Below are 10,707 nucleotides of genomic sequence, written 5' to 3'. Positions count from 1 at the left end.
AGGGTATAAAAGAAGGAAATCTAATGACATGGCCTCCTTGTTCACCTGATCTGAACCCCATTGAGAACCTGTGGTCCATCATCAAATGTGAGATTTACAAGGAGGGAAAACAGTACACCTCTCTGAACAGTGTCTGGGAGGCTGTGGTTGCTGCTGCACGCAATGTTGATGGTGAACAGATCAAAACACTGACAGAATCCATGGATGGCAGGCTTTTGAGTGTCCTTGCAAAGAAAGGTGGCTATATTGGTCACTGATTTGTTTTTGTTTTGTTTTTGAATGTCAGAAATGTATATTTGTGAATGTTGAGATGTTATATTGGTTTCACTGGTAATAATAAATAATTGAAATGGGTATATATTTGTTTTTTGTTAAGTTGCCTAATAATTATGCACAGTAATAGTCACCTGCACACACAGATATCCCCCTAACATAGCTAAAACAAAAAACAAACTAAAACCTACTTCCAAAAATATTCAGCTTTGATATTAATGAGTTTTTTGGGTTCATTGAGAACATGGTTGTTGTTCAATAATAAAATTAATCCTCAAAAATACAACTTGCCTAATAATTCTGCACTCCCTGTATATGCAGATCATAGCACACAACCACTGACAAAGTCAATATTTATGGCCTTGGCAAGCTGGTGCAATGGTTAATTTCTTTTTGTTTATTTGTCATTCACTTTTGTGCCAGAAAAAGAAAAAAGCCTAGGGCCACCTAAGTATGCTTGCATTCAAATATTTACAACTATTTGCTAGGGTGGTTGTTTTCCTAGTGAATTTTTTTTAAATATAAAAGCCTTTCAGTTGTGCCATGTATTCAGTAATATTATTTTTGAAGGAGACAAGAATAAATAACCAGCTAGACGAGCGCCAAATCCATAGGCAACTTCAATTTTAGGTCAGCTAAACACTTTAGAACTTTAAAAAGAAGACAAAAATAAATCACCACCTAACGAGGCACCGAAAAACTACAGGTAAAATAAATAGCCGCTATTTACACCCCTGGACCTAGATTTAGCACTGAAGAGAAAGGAACTATATTGAGATGAATGTGAACAATGTGCACAGGCATTTTGCAGTCACTCAGAGAGAAGTGAGCCAGCGGGTAAAGGGGGCTGACCCCATAAGCTGTATGCTGTAGAGGGAAGAAGCGAAATGTGAGAGACAATTTAAACAAAGCAATGGCTGAAGCCTGCTGACCAAAAGCCCATCTATGCATGTATACTATGTATGATTTTATTTTTTTAAATACAGGGCCAGATGTACAAAGCATTTTTCTGGTTGCTTGTTTACCGAATTGCATTTTGTTTTTGCGATTCGGTATTAGGAAGGGGTGTGATTAGGGCGTCCCTTCCTAATACCAAATCGCACTCGCATGTAGGAATGTTTTGCGATTGTGAATGCAGTCGCAAAATATTTGCAACTACCACTAACTTCAAGTGGTGGCAACCCATTCGCAAACGGGAAGGGGTCCCCTTTGTGAATTGAAGAGTAAATATTTTTTCAGAGCATGTACGGGTCCCTCTGACCACTGCCTGCTTTGAAAAAATGAAAAGTAAACTTTCAATTTTTTGTTGGAAATGCAGCCCGTTTTCCTTTAAGGAAAACAGGCAGCATTTTAAAAAAAAATGCTTTATTAAAAGCAGTCACAGACATGGTAACCTGCGGTCCCCAGCCAGCCACGATCCCTGTGAGTGCTGCCATTACCAATGGTGTCGCAAATTGTGACCTACCACATGAATATTAATAAGTAGGCTTTTGCAACCCCATTGGAAATAGCTAAATGTGTTTGCAACACATTTGTACATTTCGGGCCAGATGTAGCAAACGTTTTTACCCATTCTGTGTCTATGGGAAAAAGTGTTCGTACATATGGCCCTCCATTTTGCGAGCCTCTAATTGCGACTCGCAAAATGAAATGGACATACATCTGGCAGACAGTCTGTCTAAACAAAAGCTGTCTCAAATGCCAGACTTAAAAAACTTGTGATTAGCTTTCGTGGTACAAAACAGGACACGGCATCGCCATAAGAAAAAAAAAAAACAATAAATTGGGAAGAGCTCACTGCTATTGAGTTTTGGCAAACATTCGTATAATGTCCAGTAGATGGCAGTGCTTTCCGCGTTGGAAATCGTATTTACTCGCACACTCCTCTCGTTCGAGTGTTGATATTAAGTGCAATAATAATAGGCTATACTTTATTGCACATTTAAAACAAACAGCAAATATTTATAGCTCCAAATGTGAATAATAAATGAGCCAACAAGCAAAACATTCCCATATCAGTATTTTTCAAACATTAAAATGTCAAATTCTAGTTTAAAAATTAAATAACAATAAATCATAAGACTCTGGGAAGTATGATCAATTAGGCCGCTAAACAACCCAGAAAGATACATTTTCATTTCAAACTATCAACCGTCAACCAAACACGAAATGACAGCTATCAGGTCACATCGATCATTGGATTAAAAAAAAAAAAAACATACTGTGTCCCACTGAAGCCTTTTGAAGACTGCGTGTGGTTTATTTTTGTGTTCTGGAGCTTACGTAGTAAAGCAGACAACAAGCCCTACAAAAGCGAAATACTGACGTTTATATGAAACAGGAAAAGTTTTTAAGCATCCCTATACTCTCTTCCAAACACGAACTCAGTGAATACAGCCGTCAGACTTCTGATCTGGTTTATGCTTTTCATTCTTCATGGAGCAGATGAAATATGTCAAGGTGTCCTTCTCATTCACTGGAATCGACCTAAAATGGCATCCAATTATCTAAAAACAAGGATATAAACGAAATATATCAGCTGTGCAATTAACGACTCACTAAATGGTTGTGTTTCTTACACGGTATTTATGGAAATATCGAATTATTAAAAGGACAACACTTCACTGACAAACCACAAACAAAACAATTGTCAAAGTCATCTAAAGCTGGAAAACCACAAAGTCAGAGCATGGCGAACATGAGTAATGGTTGTTTACTCACTCTTTTTCAGGCCTGGCCTACAGAAATCTTTAGTTGTGTGCCAGACTAGTCTAATGTGCCCCATAACAAATAACAATACATACATTATACATATATAGAGGGGGTTTAATCAACCCTCTTCATCCAGTGGTCTGTTCAAGTTTCATACACATGTTGGTTCTACATACCAAAGCTTACAGCTTAGGCGAAATCTCAGGTCACTTAATCCATTTGCTGTCTTGCACTGTTAATAACACAATTTTCCCTAGCCACAAGAGGCTATGGCTCTCCTTCATTTTTATATTTTGTACATTTTTTTTTGCATATTGTGAATGTTATCAATCAATCAATCAATTTGTAAAGCGTGCTACATACAGGGAGTGCAGAATTATTAGGCAAGTTGTATTTTTGACGATTAATTTTATTATTGAACAACAACCATGTTCTCAATGAACCCAAAAAACTAATTAATATCAAAGCTGAATATTTTTGGAAGTAGTTTTTAGTTTGTTTTTAGTTTTAGCTATGTTAGGGGGATATCTGTGTGTGCAGGTGACTATTACTGTGCATAATTATTAGGCAACTTAACAAAAAAAAAATATATACCCATTTCAATTATTTATTATTACCAGTGAAACCAATATAACATCTCAACATTCACAAATATACATTTCTGACATTCAAAAACAAAACAAAAACAAATCAGTGACCAATATAGCCACCTTTCTTTGCAAGGACACTCAAAAGCCTGCCATCCATGGATTCTGTCAGTGTTTTGATCTGTTCACCATCAACATTGCGTGCAGCAGCAACCACAGCCTCCCAGACACTGTTCAGAGAGGTGTACTGTTTTCCCTCCTTGTAAATCTCACATTTGATGATGGACCACAGGTTCTCAATGGGGTTCAGATCAGGTGAACAAGGAGGCCATGTCATTAGATTTCCTTCTTTTATACCCTTTCTTGCCAGCCACGCTGTGGAGTACTTGGACGCGTGTGATGGAGCATTGTCCTGCATGAAAATCATGTTTTTCTTGAAGGATGCAGACTTCTTCCTGTACCACTGCTTGAAGAAGGTGTCTTCCAGGAACTGGCAGTAGGATTGGGAGTTGAGCTTGACTCCATCCTCAACCCGAAAAGGCCCCACAAGCTCATCTTTGATGATACCAGCCCAAACCAGTACTCCACCTCCACCTTGCTGGCGTCTGAGTCGGACTGGAGCTCTCTGCCCTTTACCAATCCAGCCACGGGCCCATCCATCTGGCCCATCAAGACTCACTCTCATTTCATCAGTCCATAAAACCTTAGAAAAATCAGTCTTGAGATATTTATTGGCCCAGTCTTGACGTTTCAGCTTGTGTGTCTTGTTCAGTGGTGGTCGTCTTTCAGCCTTTCTTACCTTGGCCATGTCTCTGAGTATTGCACACCTTGTGCTTTTGGGCACTCCAGTGATGTTGCAGCTCTGAAATATGGCCAAACTGGTGGCAAGTGGCATCGTGGCAGCTGCACGCTTGACTTTTCTCAGTTCATGGGCAGTTATTTTGCGCCTTGGTTTTTCCAAACGCTTCTTGCGACCCTGTTGACTATTTTGAATGAAACGCTTGATTGTTCGATGATCACGCTTCAGAAGCTTTGCAATTTTAAGAGTGCTGCATCCCTCTGCAAGATATCTCACTATTTTTGACTTTTCGGAGCCTGTCAAGTCCTTCTTTTGACCCATTTTGCCAAAGGAAAGGAAGTTGCCTAATAATTATGCACACCTGATATAGGGTGTTGATGTCATTAGACCACACCCCTTCTCATTACAGAGATGCACATCACCTAATATGCTTAATTGGTAGTAGGCTTTCGAGCCTATACAGCTTGGAGTAAGACAACATGCATAAAGAGGATGATGTGGTCAAAATACTAATTTGCCTAATAATTCTGCACTCCCTGTATACGTGAGGGTTTGAAGGTGCTGGGGGGGGATGCTGCTACTGCTCGAAGAGCCAAGTCTTGAGGAGTTTTCTGAAGGAAAGAAGGTCCTGGGTCTGTCGTAGATCCGAAGGGAGGGTGTTCCAGGTCTTGGCGGCGAGGTACGAGAATGATCTGCCACCGGAAGATTTGCGCCGGATGCATGGGATTTAGGCGAGGGCGAGGTTTACGGAGCGGAGATGCTGGGTGGGGGTGTAGAAGCTGAGTCTGTTGTTCAGGTATGTTTGTCCGGTGTTGTGGAGTGCCTTGTGTGCGTGGGTGAGGAGCTTGAAGGTGATCCTCTTGGTGACAGGGAGCCAGTGAAGGTCTCTTAGGTGGGGGAAGATGTGGCAGTGGCGAGGGATGTTGAGGATGAGTCGGGCAGAGGCGTTTTGGATGCGTTGGAGGCGTTGTAGGAGTTTGGACGAGATACCAGTGTAGAGGGCGTTGCCGTAGTCGAGTCTGCTGCTGACGAGGGCCTGGGTTACTGTTTTTCTTGTTTCTGTTGGGATCCATTTGTAAACTCTGCCAAACATGCGGAGGGTGTTGTAGCAGGTGGAGGAGATGGCGCTGACCTGCTTTGACATGGAGAGTGAGGAGTCGAGGGTGAAGCCGAGGTTTCGTGCACTGTCGGTGGGGGACCCAGTGTGGTCAGCCACCATGAGTTGTCCCAGGCGGAGGGGGTGCGCCCAAGGATGAGGACCTCTGTTTTGTTCAAGTTCAGTTTTAGCCGGCTGTCTCTCCAGTCGGCGATGGCTTTTAGTCCCTCGTGGAGGTGGTTTTGGGGGTGTGCGGGTCCTTGAGAGGGAGAGGATGAGTTGGGTGTCGTCGGCGTAGGAGATGATGTTGAGGTTGTGGTGACGGGCCACTTGTGCGAGGGGGGCCATGTAGATGTTGAACAGCGTCGTGCTGAGGGATGAGCCCTGGGGTACGCCGCAGATGATGTTGAAGGCTTTGGATTGGTACAGGGGAAGGCGGACTCTTTGGGTTCTGCCGGCGAGGAAGGATGCGGTCCATTCGAGGGCCTGGTCCTGGATTCCTGCTGCATGGAGGCGGGATTTTAGGGTGTGGTGACAGAGGGTGTCAAAGGCAGCTGAAAGGTCTAGGAGGGTGAGGGCTGATGTTTCTCCATTGTTGTGGTGGCTTCTGATGTCGTCTGTGGCGGCGAGGAGGGTGGTTTCGGTGCTATGGTTGCGTCTGAAGCCGGACTGGGAGGGGTTGAGGATGTTGTTGTCTTCGAGGTACCGAGTGAGCTGAGTGTTGACGATTTTCTCGATGACCTTTGCCCGGAAAGGGAGCAGAGAGATAGGCTGGAAGTTTTTCAGGTCCTTGGGGTCCGCCTTTGGTTTCTTGAGAAGGGCGTTGATTCCGGCGTGTTTCCAGCTTTCCGGGAATCTTGCAGTTTCGAAGGAGATGTTGATGGCTTTCTGTAGGTGTGGTGCGATGGCTGTGTCTGCTTTGTTGAAGATGTGATGTGGGCAGGGGTCTGATGGTGATCCGGAGTGGATGGAGTTCATGGTCTTGCAGGTTTCGTCATCGCTGATGCTGGTCCAGGAGGTCAGTCGGCTGTAGCGGGTGGAGTTCGTGGTGGGTGGGGTAGGAGCGTCCGGAGTGTGAGGGGAGTTGAAGCTGTCGTGGATGTCTGTGATTTTTTGGTGGAAGGCGGTTGCTAGGGCGTCGCATAGTTCTTGGGAGGGGGTGATGTCGTTGACGGTGGCGTTTGGGTTGGAGAGTTCTTTTACGATGCTGAAAAGTTCTTTGCAGTCGTGGACATTGTTTTCTAGGCGGGTTTTGAAGGAGGATCTTTTTGCTAGCCTGGTGAGTTGGTGGTGTTTGCGTGTGGCATCCTTGAGTGCCGTGTGGTTGTCTGGAGTGCGTTTGAGTAGCCATATTTGCTTGAGTTTTCGGCAGTGGCGTTTGGAGGCTTGGAGGTCGTCGGTGAACCAGGTGGCTTTTTTGTTGATGTGTTTGTTGAAGGGTTTTCTGAGTGGAGCAAGGCGGTTGGCGCAGTCGTTGATCCATAGCTTGAGGTTGTGTGCAGCGATGTCAGGGTCGGTGGGGTTTTCGGGCGGTTTCTGGGCTAGGGCGTTGGTTAGTTGAAGTTCGGTGACTTTGCCCCATCGTCGGCGTGGTGGTTGTTCGGTGAGGTGGTGTTCTGTCTGTTTCTTGAAGAGGAAGTGGATGCAGTGGTGGTCGGTCAGGTAGAGTTAGGTGGTATGGTTGAAGGTGACATGCTTGCTTGTGGAGAAGATGGGGTCAAGGGTGTGACCGGCTGTGTGGGTGGGTGTGTTGACTAGCTGTGTGAAGCCGAGGTTGGCGAGGTTTTCAGTCAGGGTGGTTGAGTTGGTGTCATTGTTGTTTTCGAGGTGAAAGTTCAGGTCCCCAAGGAGGATGTAGTCCGTGGAGGCGAGTGCGTGGGTGCTGGCCAGGTGGGCGATGGCGTTGCTGAAAGGTGCCCTGGGTCCTGGGGGTCCATAGATGAGTGTTCCTCTGAGCGTGGTGTTGGTGTAGGTGCGGACTTGGAAGTGAAGGAGTTCGGGGGCGCTGAAGGAGCCGTCCAGGGTGGTTTTGACTTCGAGGGTGGCTTTGTGGACGATGGCTATGCCTCCTCCGGTTCTGTTGGTGCGGTCTTGGCGAGCGACTTTGTATCCATTCGGGATGGCTATGGCGATGTCGGGTGCTGAGGAGTCGTTCCACCAAGTTTCGGTTAGAAAGGCCACGTCCGGGGAGGTGGAGTCGAGCAGGTCCCAGACTTCGATGGCGTGCTTGCGTGGACAAACTAAAAACCCATTTGCCGAGGCCAGATTTATTGGCTTCGTCAATGCTAGTTATGAAGTGTGAGTAATGCCCATTCAGGCACCCATGGTGTACAGAAGTTATGCAAAGAACACACAAATAGCGAATGGTTAAGTGGCAATAATGGTTATTGTCAAACAGGGACTTCCAAACGACATCAAAGAGTGATGCTCCACTGGACTCAGATGTCACTTGAAACACGAAGATGGAAAACACCAAATTACCTATTCATATCACATTTACTATTTTACACTGTGTGGGCTTTTCGCGAGTTACTTACCCCTTAATTATCTATGGTAAGCTTATCCCATGAGTTTGCTTTCCTAGAGGAAAAGGGTCTTGGAAGGCAGCCCGAATATGCATAAGAAAAAAACGAGGCCCTGCCACCCTCTGCTTCTTTTCGGCCTCCCCTTCTTCACTTCCATTCTCAATCTCCTGAACTACCCCATGCCATAAATGTAAAACATAGTAGACGTCTTCAACTTGCCCAAAGGCTAAGCCTCCACCTCCTTCCATTAATAGATTTGAACAGAAAGAAAAAATACATGGTGTATAACCAATTTTCCCCATCTCCTCTACTAAGAGGGTTCCTATATCGCCACAAAAATATATAACAACATACCTGACACCCTCGTCATCTCCCAAGGGCGTAGCTTCAGGGTGTTTTTTAGGGCATGACACCCCTCAAATAAATATTTGGCGTATGAGCTGGGTCTAGGGCCCTGCATCTGGTTTGCTATGTCTGTGTTAGTATTTCTTCTTAGTGGCCACGGATAAAAACCAAAGCAACGACTTCTGATGTAAAACAGAAGCGAGACAGAAAGAAACAGCCATGCATCTGGTGGCTGAATTTCAAAAGGTGAAATCAGATAACCTGGAATCAATTCCAGCTGCCCTGCTCGTCCAAATTGTGTGATCCTAGGTAAACATTTAATTTCACAGAGCCTCCTTTTTCGTTATCACATATGAGCACTTTTCAATACTTGGGTTTAGGATGTGTGCTGTACAAGCACCTGATGTTTGATTTAATAGACTATAATGTTTCTCCATCTTTAAGAATCTATCATAAGAAAATAGGCCACGTTTAGGGTTTATATGACGAAGTTCGTGTTTAAAAACTATCTTTTAATAAATGTCAATGCAGTGAAATCTGATATACTGAGGTGAAACGCTTTGACTTCTTAAAAAAAATACACTTTTCTGAATTTTGAAGAGACTGGATAATATTGTACATAATGATTGCTGCACCATGTAGGTGTCAAACGTTTTTATGGCTGGGCTCATTCATAGACTCTTAGAGCCAAGCCAGACCTTTGGCTCTGCTCTGGCTCAGCTTGCCCTATTATGCATATATTATTAACCACAATAGTTCAAGGAGACTCAATAAATCAAAAACAATAAAATAGTAAAGAAAGGTGCCAACAACAAAATAATGAGAAAAGCAAATGTAATAACACAAAAAACACTTTGAAACCATTAAATATGGCTCCACAAAAACACACCAACATACAAATCAACATAATCAACAGTGATCAAACCTAAAAGCATTGGATCTAAAAGTTAACCAGCGAAAACCACACAAGGTCAATACAAACAATACAAAAATAGTAATAGCCAATCGTCTTCAAAAAGCGTTGACGGTATTTCGACCCCTTGTTGTTTACAGGATCATCACCAGGACAAGTTACTAATGGAACACATCTGAAAATCTACAGAACAAGTAGAACCATGATAAAGCACCTTTAAAAAAATAATACTTTCAATTCATTAACGGAACCAAGGGCAAATACTCACATTGAGTCCAATGTATGAATCATCACAGAATAAATCCTATAAACACCAACAAAAAATAAATAAATATCCACATGTACTTAACCCATAACACCAAAAGTGTCACAAATACCAGAACATTCCCACAGGCCACGTCAAGTGCAAAACCTAACATAAAAGGACAAACACCACCTACTTTTATCAGGAACAAAGCTTCAATACAGACTCCATAAATACAGACAACTCAATATCTTGCAAAACCTAAAAACAAATATAAAACATAAATAAATGAATATGGCCGTGAGCCAAAAAACTAATCCCACACACATTCTATTCATTTTTGCAACCACTTACCAAAAAGTAGATCAGCACTGCGCCACCAGAGAAAGATTTAACCACACTGCAGGCGCAAACAGGAATGTTGTCCTCAACTTGCTTGTAACAACTTGAAATGAAGGAAACCAGACAGCAATAAAGTCAGCATTTATAAACTCACTATTTCCCCTCAGCGCTCATGTGCTGAACTGTTATGCTCGTCTCCAGAAAGAAGCACATGCTGTAACTAAAGCGAACGCGTGTGGGGCCGCCAATTTACACAAAAAGCAAGCGCACACAATAGCAAAAGCCATGTGTCAAAACCAGTCACTTAACATCACAAGCAAGCGCACAATAAACATGAAAAATCAAAAGTACAGCAGACATAGCTAATAAAACGCTCAACACCCCCACAATAAAATCAAGTGCCAAGTCCAGAGTGAAACTTAAAGCTATTACAATAATCCATTCTAAAAATAACTCCTTATCAGAACCAACCATTCCATGTGGCAATAAACTCCAAACCCACAATTATTACCACAACAACTCAAAACAACAATAACCGAATATGAGCACTGATCCAATGAAGGAGGAAAAACACAGGATGCTATCAAGTTCACATGTATGAATTTAAATATCCAAACATTTTGGTATAATACCAAATAATCAAGTTAAATAATATTCGAATATACACACAGATTTAAATTGCGATACACAACAATAGGAATATTCATCATTACTATTTCTTACATTCCAATACAATACAATATATTTGTACAAATAAGAATATCAATAACAAAGTTAAGGGACATTATTTCTTCTTACTTCATATTCAGCATTAAACAAATTGGGACCCCCAACATGTTGACAGATACAAATTAAAACTTTTTTTTGTTGG

The 10,707-nt window shown here is 42.9% G+C and overlaps 1 protein-coding gene across 1 annotated transcript in view; it reads right to left on the bottom strand.

The window, feature by feature from the left end:
- Positions 1-2,509: 2,509 nt before the first annotated feature.
- SAP30 (Sin3A associated protein 30) overlaps positions 2,510-10,707 on the bottom strand; it is a 118,514-nt gene continuing 110,316 nt past the window's right edge. The window contains exon 4 of the mRNA XM_069244404.1: positions 2,510-2,780. Within this exon, the coding sequence (XP_069100505.1) occupies positions 2,658-2,780 (123 nt within the window). The 3' untranslated portion in view covers positions 2,510-2,657. The remainder of the gene's footprint in view (positions 2,781-10,707) is intronic.

The sequence above is a fragment of the Pleurodeles waltl genome, chromosome 1_2, assembly GCF_031143425.1.
Source record: "Pleurodeles waltl isolate 20211129_DDA chromosome 1_2, aPleWal1.hap1.20221129, whole genome shotgun sequence".
Lineage (NCBI taxonomy): Eukaryota > Metazoa > Chordata > Amphibia > Caudata > Salamandridae > Pleurodeles > Pleurodeles waltl.
Note: the sequence above shows the minus strand (reverse complement) of the source record. Positions and strands in the feature narration are given on the sequence as shown.